Source organism: Crocodylus siamensis, chromosome 5 (assembly GCF_052110815.1).
Source record: "Crocodylus siamensis isolate JL-2025a chromosome 5, ASM5211081v1, whole genome shotgun sequence".
NCBI lineage: Eukaryota > Metazoa > Chordata > Crocodylia > Crocodylidae > Crocodylus > Crocodylus siamensis.
Genome location: NC_143399.1, coordinates 33,643,496 through 33,664,537, shown reverse-complemented (window position 1 = coordinate 33,664,537; position 21,042 = coordinate 33,643,496). Strand labels below are relative to the sequence as shown.

Below are 21,042 nucleotides of genomic sequence, written 5' to 3'. Positions count from 1 at the left end.
TGACCTATGACTTGAAGCAGAACTTACCAAAGACAAAATTCTTTAGACTTAAACCAAAACAGTTACTGATCCTAATTCAATAGAAGTATTCAGTAATGGTGTTTTACAATTATATCTGACACCTGAAAAACCTGCGTATGATATCTTTGCCAGCCAGTTTATGAAGTATCTTATCCATGTAAGTCAGGGGTGCTCAACCCTATATTATCTGGCCCATGGAGCAGGCTCAGAAATGTGATGGTGGGAAAGCAGTGTGACCACTCCCCTGCTGCCCATGTCCCAGATGCAAGAGGGGCCCGCTCCCAGCATGAGGGGCAGGGAGAGGGCAACACCACGCTCCAAGGCCCAATCCTGACATGCAGGGCTTGATCTGGCCCATGGACTAGCCCTGCTCCACTCATGAAGCCCATGAGGCCAAACGATTGGAGCACCACTGATGTAAATGAACCACAAAGCCAAAAAAATCCCACAAAAGAGACAACTTTATATCATTTCTTAATCTCTTATTCCACTAAGATATAAATGGTCCCAAACTTTTTTTTTTTTTTAAAGAAGAGTTTTTCTTTCATAAATTTGAAAGATCAAGAATATCAAGTCCTCACTTCCCTAACTTTTCTAAGATTGAGTCCGTGGTTCAAGAATAGAAAAACCTAAATACAGTGATGGCTTAACAAAGAAAATCTGAGTTCTAAATCTTCAGGTGCGACTTCAAACACTAGAGTTCACACTGCAAAACCATCTCTGTGTGGACCGCATACTCCAGTATAACAATGACTCATTTTTTTGTTTAGTTGATTTTACTTTGGACAGTGTTTAAGTTAATAGAAAAGAGTCAACTGGTCAAAAATAAGCGATATTATTTTCTCCTCTGTCATCTTTAAGATAGCACTGTATTAAAACGAATCTCATCCTTCATGCTAAGGTAACTGTGGTACAGAAAGTTATTCTTTACAAAATTTCCTGATACTACAAAAATAGAATTAGAGGTACTGAGTTCATGTATATGAATGGGCAGGACAAATGAAGTAGCTCCTTGGATTCTTCAGGTAGTAGCATTTAATCCAAAGGTATCACCATTCCCTAGCAGAGAGTTTAGAAAGGAAACTAGACAGGAAAGGTGACAAGAGGACAAATAACAAAGCAGACAATGGTGCGCCCCTACTCAAAATTTATAAAAAAGTTAAATATTTTTAGGTAAATCTTTGGAAACTATATTCAAAACCAATGTTTATTTTAGAAAGACAAAAGTATAGATTTTTATTTTGGAAGATACAGGATGCAAGAATCCACCATCACTAACCCTAGTTCATGCCACCAACAAGCACACAGGTTCCAAAGCAAAAATGAAAATTAAAAAATAGAAGCACTGGAGGCGGTTGTGCAATTTAGTTGAAGCTGTTCAAACTAAATTTATTAACAATTTGCTCCAGTACTGCACCACTTATGGAACATACAGCATATGTGAGATATTGTGCATGCTAATATTTTTCAACAACAGTTTACCAGTGGAATGGCAGCTATGAATTTAAAAAAGTATTTCTTGAATAGTGGTTTATCTCTGCTTACGATTGCACTGCAAAAAAGAGAAAATTGTATATAATTCAGCAGCTATACATATTTCTGACTATGCTGTTCGACTTACTGTATAGCTACACAGCTGAAAAGCAATAGGAAATATATTTTTCTGCAGAAGTGTAACAGAAACATTGACTTCATTCTTTGCAGACAACACTAAAGTAGTATAGTCCTCCAGCTTGCTCTCTGTAAAAATAGATTCTTTCTACATCACTGGACAAGGGGAGTTTGAAAGGAACAAATGTCCACAAAGGAACAAAAGCAGAGATCTACAGCAGGAGCTGGCAACATTTTTTGGCCAGAGTGCGAAAAACACCCACAACCTCAACTTGTAAGATGTTGATGTGCCAAGGGTAGATGGCAGGGGAACTGTGAGGGGCCTGATCCTTGCTGCAGCACTGCAGTCCTGGCCACTTCTCTGCCATCTGCCCTGGGGCATGCGTGTACCCTTCACCAGCCATGAGCTGGGCCAGGGCTCTGTGGACCTCAGTGCAGCTTCTTGCAGCCCCTCACAGGCTCTGGCCAGGCCCCTGCTGCCCACCAGAGAGCCCAGGCTTGTAGCAGCAGGCAGCAGGAAGGCTACAAAAAGCTGTACCAGGGTTCAGAGCCCTGGCTCAGCTCGTTGCTGGTGGTGGGTGTATGCATATGTCTCAGGGTGGATGGCAGAGAAGGGGCTGCGGCTGTGCTGCCACAACAAGGATCAGGCCCCTTGTGGCTCCTGTATGGTCCACCTCAACATGTGTATGCCAAGCAAAACGCTTTGACATGCCAAACTCTGGTTGCCGACTCCTGATCTACAATATAACAGAAGCTTACTTCAATTTAACAAAAAAGTATATCTAGGTTCAAAATTATCAAAAACTCAGACTTAAAAAGTATGCTTTTATCCATGTAAAAAAATAATTTGGTTTTTCTTGTTAAATTATAACATAATTACTGCTATAGAGGTTCTTATGCCATTTTACATTATTTTGCTAAGGTATTTTCTTGTTAGCAGTCATCACTCTTTTTCCCCACTCTCACGATGATACTGTTGAATATAAGCAGGAAGACAACATTTAAAAATTATCAGTTAAGTAATTCACAGATACCTTTCAATGACTGTTCCATTCTGAATCATCCAAATATCACAATACGTGCGCAGTATCAGCATAACAGCAATCAGTAACAAATAACCTGTCTAGTACAAAAATAAGCACATTTAAAGAATGCTCAGTAAATCACTACACATGAAATTAAAAGTTAACCTAATAGAATTTGCTAAGAAAGAAATCTTTCACTGCTTTATAAGAGGAAATGCTTACTTTATATTGTAAATTCTAAAACATACTGCTTTCAGAAACAAAAATGATTGCTACAGATGCTATAAGAAAGTTTACAACAAAGGTTTATTTCTTCTTTTCTCAAAACTAGGGGCTTAGTCCATTTTCTCCAGGGAAAGTCCCTGCTCTCTCAGGAGAAATCAAGAGTGTACAGAACTTTATAATTTTTCTCCCAGAGTAAAAATAGCCCCCTGGGGAGAAAAATAACTCAGGAACCCAAATGGAGTGGCTTCCCAGACAGTATGTACTTTACTGCTTCATGCTCTCCCTCCCATAGGAGGAGGGAGCGTGTGTCGGTTCCAGCCAAGCAGGCAGCAGAATACACCTCCTGTGTACTTTGGACTGGAAAAGCCCAGGGCTGAAGCAGGTGCATTCTGCTTCTGGCTTGTTCCCTGCCCGAATCACACGTCAGTACTTGGGTGCCAAGAAGCACATAAGCATGCTCCCTTGCCCAGCCACAGCTGGGCTGGAACACACAATACAGGGAAGGGGAAGTCCGGAAATGCATATGAGCTCTGTCAAAGTACCAATTTATGCATCAAATTTAGCCAGTTGAGGGGCACCTTTTTAGCCAAAGAATACCAAATATTGTCATCTATGCAAACTTGTAATGACTACTGCTTAGTATGTTAATTCAGATTTCAACTAGTTCTTTCATTCCAAACACCTCTTCACATGCTTTTGGTATGTGGAAGATTGGTGCCTAAAAAATCATGGCTAGCATGAACATGGCAAATGGCGTCTAAAGATTCCTGGGCACTGCCTACTTTGGTCTCCCACTGGGAAAACACAAGCTGACAGTCTGGCAGAGACTCTGGCTTGGTCAGCAATGGAAGCTGCATTTTTAGGGCTAATATGCAGAGGTAAGATCAAATACTGCTCGTGTAGTTGATTTGTTTCTTGTATTTCTGTCAGTGTTGAACATATAGTTAATAATTGTTATGATTTCCCTTGTTTATATAACAAACCTTTTTGCTATATCTTATAACTTACTGTCTGTGGTAAATGTGATTTCAAAGCATTTGACAATATAGGCAGGTGTCTTCTGTGGAGGAAGGGATCTGTAGTTTCTAGTACAGAGTGTGACTTTTAAGCTAGCTAAACCTCCTCTCATAGAAATTGCCAATGCCTGAGTGAGACAGGTAGAGCCGAGGGACCGTGAGCCAAGGAGCTGGCCCCGGCACATCTCAGCTTGTTCTCAATGGTCAAGCAGCAGACATCAGAGAGAGGCTTGGGGCTACAGGACACTCCTGAAGGGATGAGAGCATGCTGGAGTGCGTGTCAGTCATTCTGAAAAATGACATTGGCCGCCTTGGGAGGGTACAGACAACACAGCAGCAGATAGAGCAGGGAGCAGAAAGCGGAGCAGTTAATTGGGTGGATGAAGGGGGTAGAAGTGTTGCTCAGGGAGAGTGTGGGGCTAATTTGTAGCACATCTACCAAAGTGGTTGGCCGTTACTGGTTTAGGTCAACCACAATTTGCTAGGCTTGAAGCAGGAATTAAGGAAAGTTACAAAGAAGGCTAGACTATATTAATATTTAATTTGTATATTATCTAATTATGAACTTGCATCTGAATTTAATCCAACCATTAATTTTTAATGTCTCTAGTGGTACATGCTATTTTTCTAACCTGGGTAACAGTGTACAATCCAGTAGAAGCGTGAGAACAATCAACATGCTTATGTTCTCAAAGTTTTGATTACAACAGAAAGCAACATAACTAAGAAGCATAACCTTCCTTAATTTTTATTTTCTGCAAAGCAATGCTTACCTCTTTACAAAATGTTCTAGGGACCATTATTTTCACAATTCGACATATTCGCTTAACAAAGACTTTGTCCACCACTGCACGTTCTCTCTTTCCTTCTTTCTGTATAGCGTAAGATCACACAGTACAAAAAAAAAATTATTTTGCATTAAATTACTGAAACATACATCTTAAAATGTCAGCTCTATACTTAGCTACGTTATTTCCAATTAAAGAATCAAAGCTGCTAATGCAACATTAATAAAATGAAATTGAAAAATAATATAAGCCTTAAATATGCTACTTCAAAATTGCTCAATCTGATCATTATGTCCTGGATCAAACAGTATCTTTTTAAATATATAACCTATCTAGTCATGGAGCACAACAGGTTTAAATCTACAGCCTGGGTCTCAGCTGGAACCAATTTTTTTGCCCTGTACTGTTTAGCAAACTGCTGCACCTGTCCTACTATGCTTCCCTAAAGAAAAATAGCCAACTATTGTGGCAGTGAAAAATACTTGTTCCCTTGCACAGGCAGTTTTCAGCCTTTTTTCATTTGTGGACCCCTAAAAATTTAAAATGGAGGTGCAGACCCCTTTGGACATTTCAAATAGAGATGCAAACCCCTTGAATTGTAAGTGTGGGTAATCACATACTTTTGATCGATCATAGTCATCTTTCATGGACCCCATACATATAGTCTGTGGGTTTCCAGGGTCTGTGGGCTACAGGTTGAAAACCACTGCCTTTTCCCTACTCAGTTTAGAAACACCGCTTTTTATGTGCTCAAGTCTTTATCTGGGGTAATTCAAACTTTCTTACAGCAACTACTCTATCATTTGCCAGATTAGCTAGGTGGTAAAGAGATCTAGATCAAACAATTTATTGAAAATGAGAGCCTAGGAAGAAGTGGCAACATATCCAACTTAAGCATGCCATTTCCCATCAAATTGGTCTTGATGCATCTTCAACTCCAGACACATCTAAACTGCTCTCATTTCTTCACAAGTTACCCCAATTACCAAGGTCCATAGCAATGGTAAAATCCACATTTGTCCAAGAAATCTCAATTAAATACAGATTCCTTAAAGATAGGAGAGGGAGAACTTAGGCCAGTCAATGGAAATAAGTTCTAGCTAGCCCTCTCAATCTTCTTGAATGAATTCCTCAGAACTGATCCAGAGAATTATATGGTGTATGCACTGGACCCTCTTCTGGTCACCTGGAAAATAATTCATGCACTTGACAGAGCATAACAGGAAACTGTTGTTATAGATTAAGCTCATGTGAGATATTCAGGAAAGACTGATTAAAACAACATGGAATGGTAAGTGTTTATCCAGGAAGGAATTAATTTTCACCTTGCTTAAAACATTTTTTTAAATCTAAAAATAGTTTAATCTATATGTATATGTTAAAATAAACTCAATTGAGTGCAGTTACATTGAGGTCCCATTTCTGCAAACATATGAAATGTCCCACTGACTACCATGGCACTGCTGTGGTGCATAAATTAAAGGTGAACTGCAAGTTATTTTTAAATACTGGGAATGTGCTTTTTTTTTAATCTATAAAGAGGTTCTAAGTTTTGGGGGGTTTCAGAACATAGTTATGGTGAGCTCTCACATTAACTGAAAGGAGATTTTAAAACACAGACAGTCTCCCAAAGTGCTGGCCACTGAAATTAAATAAGTTAACAAGAAACCCATAAGAAAGCTTAATTAAGTACCCCTTCCATTGACTTAGTAATGTCAACGTCACTAATTCTTCACTCCTGGGCCAAAATGGACATGAACTGCTTACAAGAAAGAAGTAAGACAGAAATCTGAGGTCACCTTAATACATCATAAATCTGTGTAGGTATGACAGTTACTTAATGTAGGCACTCTTGAAAAAGCTTCTCAATTTATATTTTCATGTATTTGTATTATCATAACTCATAGAGGCCACGATCTTCTACAAGAACTTACTGTGCAAGATGTTGTATTGTACTTTATAATTCCTATTTTGCCGTATTTGATGTCTGCATGTGTAATGTTAATTTTATTAGATACATTTTATTTAAAAAACAAAACAAAACAGGAGATTATGCTTTTCCAAAGGCTTTGGTTAAAAAACAAGTTTTAAACAAAGAAGGCAAACAAATATTGATTTCTACTTATAATGAGGGAAAATGTATTGTTCCAGGAAATCCTTCTGATGAGGAAAAATGCATTATTTCATAAACTCATGTCAATATATAAAGTTTACAAGCAAATGCTGACCAACCTTGTATGCTAGTTTATGTCTGTAAAGCAGTTTTGAGTAGCAAGTGTACTGTAAGAAGCACTATCGTTTTACAGTCTGACTTAAGCAATTAAGCCAGATTCTTTTCTTGGTTACTCAGATGTGAATTTGGAGTAACATCACTAAAACCAATATAGTTACACTAGAATTACATGAACAAAATCAAGAATAAGATTTAAACACTAATAGTATGGATAAACAACGTGATTGCTACAGTACAATACACCTTCGATTTCATTCTATAGTAAATTTATTCTGTAGGGGGAGATCGAGGGTGGGAGACCAGGGAGACATGCAGCGCACTGGTGCTTTCTCTGGCTGTGTTGTACATGTGCAGTGAACTCTGAGCTCACCAGCCGATCAGTGCAGGTCCTACCGGAGTTCCACATGCAAAGGGAGATCAGAGGTCACTAACTGGACACTGATGACGCTGCCACAGTGAGGTCAAAGCTCTGGCAGGACCTGGATGGACCAGCCAGTGAGCTCAGAGAACTTGCTGTGCATGCACTTCACAGCTGAAGTGAGTATGGTTGCATTCATCTCCCCATTCGCAATCCTGGATCCAGCCACGTTCTACAGTAAAGAGCAGACAACCAGTTCTCCCAAGCTAACTGCCCACAGCAGATACCATTACCATGCCTGTTTGTAGCATATGCTGGTGGTCCCTGGAATACATATGCAGTGATCACACCCTTTTATTAAATGGGCAGACATTTGGAATCTTGTCCTGTCTCTAATTATTAAATAAAGCATGGAAATTTAATGAATGATAACATTTTTAAGCAGTGGCTAGAAAGTCAAGTTTCACTTTTATAAATGCGATGGTTTTGCTAGTTCCTAAGGGATAATGTATTTCTTCTGGACAGACAAAACATAAGTATCCAATAAAAGATGCAATCTAAAATGTAAATCTTTCCAGGCACTTTTTAGATCAAACAGAAAACAAACAAACACAAGGCCATTTTTCCCTTTGCAAAAATCAACCTCAGGAACTTAAAAATACTAAAGTCTGATAGTTTCAAAATGTAACCATTTTATGAAGTTAACATGACTCTTTGTATCTTTTTTCCCAAAAGGATGTATTGCTTTAAAAAAAATAGCAGTCTGATAATCAAGGTGTAAAAACCAATAAGCACAACACTATCCATTTTTGTAACATTAGTTCTATAGCTAACCACACCCCAGACAGTTCAATTTTGATAATACGAGGAATAATTATAACATTTAGATTTATTTAAACTAATTTTAAAAATTCAGGGAAAAGGGATTACCTCATTATTCTGTAATGCTTGCTTTCCACTTTTCTTACTGCAGAGAAAAAATAAAGACTATTACTTTCCATTAGAGCACTGGTGCTCAACCTTTTGACCTCATGCACCAGATGAGGCATGGAGCTGGTCCACTGGCTGGATCAGGCCCTGTGCAACCTCAGCCAGCCCCCTGTATGCCTGGATCAGGCCTTGAGCTAGCCCCACATTCCAAGATCGGGTCCTGCAATGCTCTACATGCCCAATCTAGCATGCAGGGACATGCTATGAGGCCCATGGGGCTCCCCACAGGTGAACAAATTTGGCAGCAGAGATTTGACTTCCCTACTGCCAAATTTTTGGATCCATGGGGTGCTGCCGTGTAGGCTGGATACCTTGGCTTCAGAGGCTAGATCTGGTCTGCAGGCTGGGGGTAGAGCACCCTTGCATTAGAGTTGTTCCTGGCGCTTAAAGTAGGTCTCAAACAGAGCAAATTCCTGAAAAGACTTCTCAGGAAAAATACCATCTACATACTACAGTGTAATCAGAACAAAGCATTTCATGGATTCTGAGAGCTGATGAGTTTGTGTGTCCATACTAAATCCATTTAAGAGTTTCTGGTCATTTTATTTATATTTATACACTTTGTAGAGCTAAAGAAAGAAATCAGAAGACTAGCTTCATAGGATAATCTTTTAATTACTGTGTTTCTATGTTACACAAGTCTGATTAGGACCAACTTTTCTTTGAAACAAGTTCTTGACTTTTGCACGATTATAAGCATATCATGCCTGAATGACATAATTACCAAAGCCGTTGATTTAGTCTATCTACTGGTGTAGATTCCATGTGCTGCCTCTATAATATGACCTGTAAAAATGCAGATCGCTGGAATAACATAGCAGCAACAATAAAGGAAATGTTTTTTTTTTTAAATTAGGCTTTTGGATAAAAATCCAAAAATTATATCCACTGCTATTTTAACTAGCGAAAACATTCTATGAAAGATCAAGGATATTCGACTTACAATAGAAAGCTAAGCCACAGTTCTGTTTGTTGGAAACTTACTTCTATGGGCTGACTGCTATTGAGCTTTTTCCCTGTGTTAAAGGAGTCTCATTTCTTCACCTTGGTACCTACTGGCATTAATCCAGACTCTATTATCTTATTGTAAAACTTTCTATGGGAACCATGGTTACATGCCCAATTAATTCAAAAGCAAAATAATGCCCTCAAAACCAGTTAGCAAGACTTGTGGTTGTGAGCAACACTACACAATGTTGTGACCAAATACATTTGACTTCAGAAAGTGATTTGGTTCTCCACTACTCCAAGCCTCTCTGTTATATACCATCAAAAGAGTCACATAGTTATCACATACTCAGAGTGCTGTGTGTTAATCTGACTTTTAAAATGAAAATAGTTTTTCAAAATAAGTTTAATTTAAGAAGGTAGTAGAGGCAGCAGGGGAGCTAGGCTACACCAGAAATTCTGGACTCCTCTCCTATTCAGGCTGTGTTGCTTTGGAGCATATCAGGCATTACCCCAACTCCAACTCACATTCACATATGCAAGTCTCTAGCTCAAGTTAAATGGTACTTAAATTTGAGTAACAATTCCATCAGCCCAGTGGCTGGAAGCTCAAGTGCTGCTGATGTTGGAGTTAGTAATACCTAGGGACCTACCACATACAGACTGCCACATCAGGAGGAGGAGTTGGACAGGGAATTCTCCAGACAGCTCTCGAGGCTGTACAGTCAAGGGACGTGGTTATCATGGGTGACCTAAAGTACCCAGACATCTGCTGGAAGGAGCAGTCAGCTAGATCCAACTGTTCCCATAGGTTCTTAACCTGCATACAGGACCTCCACCTAACACGGGAGGTATACAGTCCCGCTAAGGGAAATGCCTTTCTGGACTTGGTCCTGGCTACAGGGGATGATTTGGTGTGGGGATCTACTGACACAAGGTAACCTAGGGAACAGTGACCATGATTTGATTGAATTCACTATCCAGCATAGGATCAAAAAAATAACCAGTAGGAAAGAATTGCTAGACTTCAGAAAGGCTAACTTCAGTGTGCTCAGGAGATTAGTTAGCAAGGCACTGATGAACAGGAGTATTGGTGAGATGGGAGGAAGGGGAGAGGAGGGGAGCAGGGTAAAGCCTGCTAAAAGTCCCTGGGAGGGGAGAGAGAGTGCCCCTGCCCATAAAAGCCCAGCTCCAGATCCTGGAACTGGAGGCAGGGGCGCAGAGCAGCACCCGGCTGGGCTGTGGGCACCGGAGGGAACATGGTCTGGGCCGCTCCAGCACAAGTGAGTGGAGCTTAGCTTCATGAAGAGTGCCAGGGCTCTGGCTCCAGATCCAGTGGCCAGGAGATGAAGCCAGAGCCTTGGGCACTGGGGTAGGAGCCACCCAGCTGAAACTGCTTGCCCAGCATGGTCATCAAAATGGCAGCCCTTGCAATTGGCTGCCAGGGCCTGTGAATTTGGTGGGTCCCTAGTAATACTATAGGGATACAGTTATGGGCTACAGTTCAAATTAGCACAACCCCTAGCTGGTAGCCCAACCTCATTGCTAATGTAATCTCTGTGTGCTACTAATCGTTCCAGATGATCTCCACCCTAGAGTACTAAAGGAACTGGCTGAGGTCATTGCAGGACCCCTGGCATGGCTTTACGAGCACTCATGGTGCTCTGGTGTGGTGCCAGAGGACTGGAAGAGGGCCAGCGTGGTTCCATCTTCAAAAAGTAGAAGAAGGAGGACCCAGGAAACTATAGGCCAGTTAGTCTTACCTCAATCCTGGGCAAGCTTTTTGAGAAAATTATTCTGGCACATATCCACGAGGGGCCAGAAGGGGAGGCCATGCTTAGGGACAACCAACATGGGTTCATTAGTGGCAGGTCCTGTCAGACCAACCTGGTGGCCTTCCATGATCAGATCACCAAATCATTAGATGCAGGGGTAGCAGTGGACATAAGTCTTCCTGGACTTTCGGAGGGCCTTCGACACTGTCTCTCACCCCGTTCTCATTAAGAAACTGGGGGACTATGGTGTCGCCAACTGGCTGGAGGGCCGCACCCAGATAGTGGTGGTGGATGGGTCATTTTTGGCCTGGAGGGATGTGGGCAGTGGGGTTCCGCAGGGCTCGGTCCTCAGGCCCGCACTGTTCAACATCTTCATCAGTGACTTGGACGAAGGGGTAAAAATCACCCTGTTCAAATTTGCTAAGATGTGGGGGGATGTGGGCACGCTAGAAGGGAGGAATAGGCTACATTCGGACCTAGACAGGTTACATGGGTAGGCAGGCGAGAATAGGATGGGATTCAACACCAACAAGTGCAAAGTGATGTACCTGGGGAGGAAGAACCAGCACCATACTTACAGGTTGGGGAACTCCCTTCTTGTCAGTACAGAAGCGGAAAAGGATCTTGGAGTCATCATTGAAGCCAAGATGAACCTGGGCCAGCAGTGTGGGGAGGCAGTCAGGAAGGCCAACTGTACCTTGTCATGCATCCACAGATGCATCTCAAGCAGGTCCAAGGAGGTGATCCTCCCCCTCTATGCAGCACTGGTGAGGCCGCAGCTGGAGTACTGCGTCCAGTTCTGGGCGCTGCACTTTAAGAGGGATGTGGACAACATGGAGAGGGTCCAGAGGAGGGCCACTCGCATGATCGGGGGCAGCAGGGCAGGCTGTCTGAGGAGAGGCTACTGGACCTGAACCTGTTCAGCCTCCACAAGAGAAGGCTGAGGGGGGATCTAGTGGCCTGTTATAAACTAGTCAGGGGGGATCAGCAGGCATTGGGGAAGTCCCTGTTCCCTCGAGCACTGCCAGGAGTGACCAGGAATAACGGTCACAAGCTGGCAGAGGGTAGATTTGGGCTAGATATCAGGAGGCGCTACTTCACAGCCAGGGCAGCTAGGATCTGGAACAAACTTCCAAGAGAAGTGGTGCTGGCTCCTACCCTGGGGGTCTTTAAGAGGAGGTTAGATGTACACCTTGCTGGGGTCGTTTGACCCCAGTACTCTTTCCTGACATGGCAGGGGGTCGGACTTGATGATCTACTCAGGTCTCTTCCGACCCTAGAAACTATGAAGTTATGAAACTATAATCAAACTATTCTATGTAGCCCTAGTGTTCTATAGGGTGGCCATTCTACCTTGAGCAAGGCTAACATGAGTGAAATAACTTGAGCAAATTATTGCAGCAGAGACAATCCCTGAGAATGTGACTGAGGAAGTTGAGAAGAGAATATTAATATTAGTAAAACTGGGAGAGGCAGAAAAACTACCAAGAAATTTGGAATGAAGTACAAAGTAATTGTGACAGTGATGTGAACATTCCTTACAGAAAAATATGCATGCTTAATGGATCCTATAAACTAAGGCACTGCAAAGCCCAAGGGCTCCTGGTATTCCTTCATTACTTCCCCCACAAGTTTCCTATATGCCACAATATTATCCTCTTGTATTTTAAGGACTCACTGCAATCCATCCCCCTAACTCATCTCCTCAATGCCAAGGGTTCTGCATATCCCTGCTCCTCTTTCCCTCATAGGGAGCGTTCTCCCTGCAGGCCATTTCCATTCTTCTCTTCCCCATTCTCCACAAAGAAACAGGCTCTATAAGCTCCTCATTCCCTCTTTTCAGTTTTTCTCATAAATCATGAAGTTTCTGGCCAGGGATTCTTAAAACATGTCCTAGTGTTTTTGAACAGATCAGATTCAGCATTCAGAAGTCAACAGATTACAGGCTGAGACAACACCATCAAAAGTACTCAAAGACCCCATAAGTAACAACAACAAAAACGTTTGTGTGGACTGTCATGAAACATCCCAACCAGGGAACTGAATTCAAGCTGTGGCATTTTCTAACTTTTCAATATTCTTGTATAAAAATGTCTTTTTAAAAAACACTGGGGGTATCCACATAAGTGCTTTACTGTGGAATTGACTTGTAAGCTCCACAGTAAAGCATCACTGTCTACATGTGTGACGCTATTAGGTCAGAGTAAACTAATTAACTCCACTGTAGGATTGTACTGCCCAACACAACTACTATCCTATGGCAGAGTTATTTACTCCACTGCAGTGCATGTGCAGATGGTGACCAGAGCTGGCTGCAGCACAATGGTGCTACAGTGCAGGGGCTGCCTGCTGGCTAGCCCCACTCTGGACCACCATCATGCCCTAACCAGCCCCTCTGCAGCACATTGAGCTGGGGTGGAGCAGCACCGGGCTGGCAGGCTGACCTCCCCAGGAACCTAACTTAACAGAGTGACATCTGCTTGAGTCTGCGTGGAAACCTGTCCATGTCTGAGAGATGATACTTACAGGGAGCATTCACAGCTGGAGTTATATGGAAATTTACTATTTTTTCAGGATGTCATGGAGTTCAATATTTTTGCTACAGAATTCAATATTCTGCCACAGACAAAAAACTAATGTTGTTTCCTACAACTTGCCTGCAGTTGCATCTAGCTTTGGGAAAATGTTTTTTTCCCACAGGAGTATGGTAACTGGATTATAGTGCATACTGTCTACACCAGTGGTGCTCAACCGTTTCTCACCTGGGCCAGATAGACAGTACCCAATCTGTCCACAGGCTGTCCTGATCCAGCACTTGGGAAAGATGTGGTGTGCACCATCCAGCCACATGGAGGACGGCAGCCCAGCCCAACCCAGCCCCATAGGGAAAAGGGGGTGCAGCCCAGTCCCAATCTGGTCCTGCAGGGGAGGAAAGAGGATGTAGCCTGGCCCGGCCCCATGGGAGTGGGGAAGGGGGTGTGTTCCAACTCGGTCCCAATCCAGGTGTGAAGGAAGGTGGTGTGGCCTAGCCCTGCCAGATGAAGGTGAAGCAGCCTGGCTTCAACCAACTATGCAGGGCTTGCAGTTTGGGAAATAGATGTGGGGGGGCAAGGTTGGCTGTATAAGTGGCCACTACTCCCCCAGCCATTGAATTTCCCAACCCAGGGAGAGCCCCACAGGCCAAGTTCCAAGTATCCTCAGGCTGCATTTGGCCCACAGGCTGGAGGTTGAGCATCCCTGCCCTACACAGTCCAATTAGACCAGAGATAAAATTCATTTTGGAGACAGACAGCATTGGAAAGGCAGGCTAGCTAACACGGCAGTCAAAGCTGAAGAAACCAAAAAGATAAGAGCATTTTACAAGCTTCCCAAATTCCATGGCACACAGAGAAGGGATGGGAAAGAAGGAGAATCTAAGTAGAGCTCCCCAACATGGGGCACAGGAAAAAATAAACAAACAAGCCTATTACTAAGGAAGGGAAGGAGGAAACAAACCAACCAACCAAAAAACCTAGTACTTCCCTACAATGTAAATCTTTCCATATGCTCCTGATGTCAATTTAAGACCTTGATCTCAGTCTTCAAGGAAATTAGATCAAGCCTCAGCTACAAATACCAAATGCTGATATATGAGCCAATGTAATAAGCCAAAGTGCAAGGTCAACAATCAAACATTTGTTCTTGACTGAAAGGATCCAGCCACAGAACAAACATCCAGAGAAGAATCCAGAGCCTGACCATCTTTAAGAAAGGCTGCAAGGGCACTCTCTTTACAGAAAAGTCTTCCACTATAAGAATAAAACTAACAGACCTTTCAGCTCTGCTACTTCATTTCTCTGTTAATGACAAAACCCTTCTCCTAAGCAGAGCTCTGACCTGAAAGAGGAAAGGGTCAATCACTACATGAAGTCTGCTGCTGACCTTGGTATTGCTAGTACATGGAAGGTCCTCAAATACTACAGGGAATCTGGCAGCTCAGGTGCCAAGTTGGAAGCAATATACCCTACTTAAATGCACAGTCCCAGAACTGAAAAAAGGTTATGCCCTTACCTGAATGTGAGGCAGGCAGTGCCATTAAGTACAAAACAACCCACCTCAACAACTTTCAGTACTGTGATACTAGCTGCCCCAAAACTGATTTGCTCCTGTTATTTTCAGAGCTTCTAACAGAAATCCTTTGACAACTGTTTCCCCTTTACTTCTTCTGGTGCCGAATATTACGCAAGTATCTGACACTGAATTGCAATATAAAGTAGGGCTGGAAAATACTATGCACTTAAGTGATTCAGGATCATAACTGACTTGCAAATAACCTGTTTTCTATGAAGTAAACAGGGGTGTCAAATTCATCCAGACAGATTCTTTGGATCAATCTGCAGGCTGGACCACACTGGAGCCAGCAGACAGGACCAGTCTACTGGGGCCTAGGGGACTGACATGAGGCACCCACTGCATGCACGACCCTGCCAGATTGGCCCTGAGCACTAGCATTGGGGCCAGGCCAGATCGGACACCAAACTGTGTGCCCTAGAGCCAGCATGTGGTGCTGATCCAGAAGGATGCTGCACGGTGCTGCCCACGGCACAAGGGGTCAGCATGGGGCATGTGCTGCATGCAGTGGCCTGCTAAACCAGCCCTATACACTGGCTCTGGCATAGCGCAATCAGGACCAACCCCAAAGGCAGCGCACAGGGTTGGTCTGGTGCAGGCAGTGCATGCAGTGCACATCTCCAAACTGATTCTCTGTTTTGTTAGCAGCACCTTCAGCACTTCAGCACAGGCTTCAGGCCACATGCCAGACTGGTGCCACACGCTCCATGAAGGGTTGGTCTAAGACTCATGAGCTGGATCATATGGTCCCTGGGCCAGATCCATCCCACCAGCTGTATGATTGACACGCCTGAAGTAAACAGGTAAAAATTGGGACCTACATTACTGTTATGCATTTAAGTGAATTTTGCTCGTCCAGAAGTTGGCACTGAAGTGGAGCTGTCTATACATATTTATTGGCTTGGCTGATGGTCTTTCTTTGACAGAAAAATGTACTGTATTTACTCCAATACAGGACAATCAGCAAAGGGAAAAAAGCCCTTCACTTTATAACCACGTACAAGGAAACCTCACTTAATATATTGTCTTTCATTAAACTGCTGCCAAAAGCAGCATGTGCTCAGTAATGGAAACCAGCTATGAAGGTAATTAAATGCAGCCAGCACTGAGTATGACTACAAAACACATGGCCCACTTATGGGCAAACATGCTGATGGAAACTTTTTTTTTTTTTGCAGTAGCATCCTACATGCAAGCCCCAGGCAGTAAGCCTTGGAGTTCAGATGTCACCTAGTAGTGCTTGCTCTTAAACACATGGCCAAGGACATAGTCCCCCCTCAGTGCTCCTTTTCAAGTCATAGTGAGCCACTAAACTGAATACATTTTGACTTTCTCTTCACTCCACAGCTGAACTACACCTTCCTTTCTCATTCCCAATGATTCCTTTCTTCACCAGCCTTAAACGTCTGGCAAACATCACCAAATGGGACCACAAACAATTCATCCAGAATCCCTCTGTCGCCATCTCTCTCAGCCAGTTGCATATGCTTAGTATGTCCCCACCCTCCACAAGGTGGAGCTGGACCAGGTTTTCCTGAGCCTCTTCAGCATATACATTTTTGGAGCATCCCAGGACTCATGACAAGAACACCTGATTCCAGTCCTGAGTGTGGGGGACTCGTTAGCACATCTATCTTTTGTGGGAGATATTGAGTACACAAATGTACTGAGCAGTGCTGAGCTGTGGGGTCACCATGGCTTGAAATTATGTCAACTCTGCTGGAGCCCAGTCCAATGAAATATATATTAAATCATGACCATTTTGGGCTTTAGACTAACACCATGCATAGTTTGTACGAAGGAGGCAGACACCAAAACGGTGTGTCTTGTGAGGTACTTTGCAGGGCACATTCTGAGACACTGGGGGGTCTATGAGACCTTGAACCGATGCTGTGACGTGTATGGCCTGCAGAACACGGGCCCAGCAACCATGAAAAGCCACCAGGAAGAGCCAGGAGATGGTGAGACTAAGGGACACTACATCACCCGTGGACCTGCTCCAGGGCGACGCATGCCAAGCCATGTGGGAGCGCATCCACCACAAGGAACTGCACAAAGATCACAGGGACCTAAATTGGCTTATAGCTCACTGAGCTCTCCCGGTGAGGGCCGGAGACAGAGAGGGGCAGCTGGGGAAACCCAAATGCCACAGGGCCACCGAGACAATAGAACACCTCCTGTGGCTCTGCACCTGTGCCAAGAAGGTATGGAAGAGGGTACAGCAGCTTTGCAAGCGGTGACCAAGGTCAGCTGGCTAACCAGTGAGGCCACACTGTATAGGCACCTCACCAAAAACCAGGGGAGTCCCTCGCTCTGGTTCGACCAGTTTGCACTGTGTCAGGAGTGCCTTGTGGAAAGCCAGGAACCTGCTCCTGAACAGACAAATGAACGCAGACGTAGTGGGCTGCGTGAAGATGGTGCTGAGCAAACTTGGAACCAACTACCAGAAATCGGTAGCAGAGGATGGAGAAGATGCAGCGAAGGCCACCTGGCACAGGGACACGTGGCAAAGGACCATACAACTGCCACCAAGGGAAGAAGAAAGCAATGGCAGAGGAGAAGAGAAACAGACAAGTGGAATGGAGGACAACGACAGTGACAAGAGCAGCAGCAGCAACGGGTCCTCCAGTGGAAGCTGGAGCGACAATAACGAAGAGACTTTGTGAACTGAATGCCTGACCCCGGAAGCGGGCCACGGGTGGACATGCAGGGAGAGTTGGTCGGAGAGACTAGAAAGGACTGAGTGTGTATTTTGCGTGCGGTTGTGGACATTGTAACGGGTACAGGTGGCCAGTGGGCCTTTGTACAGGTGCGTGGGTGCAGTTTTTCTGTAACAGGATTGGTTTAGATATATATATAACCATATATATAGAGAAAAATACATTTTTACAAAAAAAAAATTGTACTAATATAAACTGCTGCTTAAAAATGTGTTCATGGAGTATTTATAAATGTTGTATATACAGAATCTAATTATTGGGGGGGTCATCTTACATTTGTGGATATCTTATATTCAGGGGTCATCTTATATTTGAGTAAATATGGTAGTTAAATAATTTCTAATCAAACCTTTTTTTCTGTTTAGGGAGATAAAGACAGTACACAGCAGCCATTCAACCTTTTAAGTTTACCATTCAACCTCTTCAACTCTGAGAAGTTGAGTGGGGAACACACATACTAGTTGTTCATAAAGAAACTTACTATACACCCTAGTTGTCAATATGTACATATGCAAAAGGTGAAAATCCCAGGAAGAAAAAAAAAAAGTGTGAATTGTTTTGTTACACTCAATGAAAAGTATTTGAAGCTTCCCAGAGCTTACTGGGAAACAAAGCTGCAAATTATGTTTGAAGAGTTATAGAAGCCATTTAGCAAAGTTTTTAAAAAATTCCCACACATACATACATTAAAAACCCCAGTTTTCCTTCTCTGGATAACACTGGCTCACCAGTACTGGAATACTCATAGTCATTGTATAACCCCAGGTCTATGAGCATTTCAAGTGCTGTATTTGACATTGGCTGGCCAACTTTTAACAGTTTTACCAGTATAATTGTTTCAGTTAAAAGCACTACTTTACCAAAATCATGACAAGAGTAAAAAGCTTGGGATGACTGCAAACTACCTCAGTATAAAAGGGCCTTCAAAGCAGTATGGCCACTGGACATTGGACCAGAACCTGGGAGACCTGGGTTCTTTTTCTAGCTTTGCTCCTGCATAATCTGGACAAACAGTTTCCTTTGTGCCTTAGATCCCCAACTGTAAAAAGGGATTACTAATACTGACCTTCTTTGTAAAGCCCTTTGGGAAAAACAACAACCTAACTGAGCACACAGAAGCAATAGTTCCTGCTCCAAAGAACGTGGGAGTCCCAATTAATAAAAATTAATCTTAGCAGTTTGGTAAGGAAGTGTGAAAGGGAAGGAGGACAAGGTAACAATAAGTAGAGAACAAAATTTAAGTTACTCAGTGTCTAATCCAGCGGTTCTCAACCTCTATAGACTATAGGCATTCTTTCAAGAATTTTCAAATTTTAGCAACACCCAATTAAAAAAATTAAAATACATGTATCATAACATAAGATGATAATTCTATTGTGTTGGTAATTGATTAGGGAATTAAATTATATTTACCCCAGTGCCATGCCTGCTGCAGACAGGTGGAACTGGACTTTCTGCCTCCTGAAGAGCTGGATCATCTTGCCACAGCCCTTCCCAATCCAACCCCACAGTATTTCCCAGAAACAAAGATCTAACCACCAAATAGTAATAAAACCAGCAGATAAAGGAGGAGCCATAGTCATCCTAAACCATGAAGACTACATAAAGGAAACCAACAGACAGCTCTCTGACACCACCTACTACAAAGAACTACAAGAAGATCCTACTCCCCTTTTCACTAAGAAACTCAACAATACCATCAAATTATTTCCACCAAGACTACAAGAAAAACTACAGACCTTGATCCCCCCCACTACCTAACCCAGGGACTTTTTACATGCTCCCTAAAATCCGCAAACAAGGGAACCTTGGCAGACCTAGCATATCTAACCATGGGACCCTAACTGAGGAAATATCAGGTTTCACTGAATCAATCCTAAAACCACTCGTCACCCACAGAGCAAGTTTTGTACAAGACACTACAGACTTCCTACGGAAACTTAAAAACATAGACCACCTTCCCAGCAACACCCTCCTAGCCACTATGGACATTACCAACCTGTATACCAACATCCCCACACCAGGATGGCATCCAAGCCTGCATATCTACAGGAACTAGATTATAACTCAGAATAAAGACCCAAAGATATTACTGACCTTATACACTTCATCCTCACACACAACAATTTCACCTTTAATAATCAACACTTCCTCCAGATGATGGGAACAGCTATGGGCACCAAAATGGCTCCACAGTATGCCAACCTTTTTATGAGCCACCTGGAAGAAGAATTCCTCAGGAACTGCACCATCAAACCCTGGTTATATTTAAGATATATCGATGACATCTTCATCATTTGGACTGAAAACCTACAATCTCTGATTGAGTTCCATCAGAAATTCAACAATCACCATCCCTCCATCCAATGTTTTCTAGAATACTCCAGCACCAACATCTCTTTTTTTAGACACGATGATCAGTATCCAGAATGATAAAATACAGACCATGTTATACAACAAACCCACAGGCCAACATACACAGAACCAGCAATCACCCTAACCACACCAAAAAAGCTGTGATATACAGCTAAACCCTCAGATACCACCGAATTTGCACTGAAGAGAACACCCAGGATTGCCACCTCACCAATCTTAAAAAAGGCTTTCACCCAACAAGGACACTCCTCCAGAGAGACAGATTGCACATTTGAAAGAGCCACCTGGATACCACGTGAAGAACTACTGTAATATAGAAGAAAACCCCCCACAAACGGCACACAGCTGGTTCTGACATACCACCCCACCCTCAAACCTGTATGGAAAATCCTCAAACAACTGCAATCCATTCTAGAAAGAGACCCTATTCTTAAAGAGATCTTCCCAGAGCCACCCATCCTAGCCTTCAAACAAGCACCAAACCTTGCTAACTTCATCAGCAGAAGCAAACTTCCCTAGACCCAGAACACACGGAATAGATCCATTCCATGCCATGACAAGAAATGCAAAACCTGCCAACACATCTTCACCACCCCAACAGTTACTACATCCCACAACAGAGCCATCAGCATTTCTGGATCTTACAGCTGCACCTCCAGAAATGTAATATCTCTCATCCAATGCACCAAGTGCCCGGAGGGAAAATACATAGGAGAGACCAAACAACAACTGCGCACCCAAATGAAGGCACACCGGAAATCTACCAAAGACAGGAATACCCGATTACCTGAGGGGGCACATTTCTCACAAGGAAACCACTCTCTCTCCAATCTCTCAGTCAGGATT

General features: G+C 43.0%; 1 protein-coding gene across 3 annotated transcripts in view; it reads right to left on the bottom strand.

Annotated features, from left to right (window-relative positions):
* ABCD3 (ATP binding cassette subfamily D member 3) overlaps window positions 1-21,042 on the bottom strand; it is a 66,255-nt gene that overhangs the window by 33,838 nt on the left and 11,375 nt on the right. For 2 of the 3 annotated variants that reach the window (XM_090047259.1, XM_090047260.1), the window contains exons 2-4: window positions 8,208-8,244; window positions 4,672-4,770; window positions 2,667-2,755 (exon numbers count right to left, since the gene is read on the bottom strand). In XM_090047259.1, the coding sequence (XP_089903385.1) occupies window positions 2,667-2,755; window positions 4,672-4,770; window positions 8,208-8,244 (225 nt within the window). Of the gene's footprint in view, window positions 1-1,503; window positions 1,574-2,666; window positions 2,756-4,671; window positions 4,771-8,207; window positions 8,245-21,042 lie in introns of all 3 variants that reach the window. The other variant, XM_090047261.1, reaches the window with a different exon arrangement.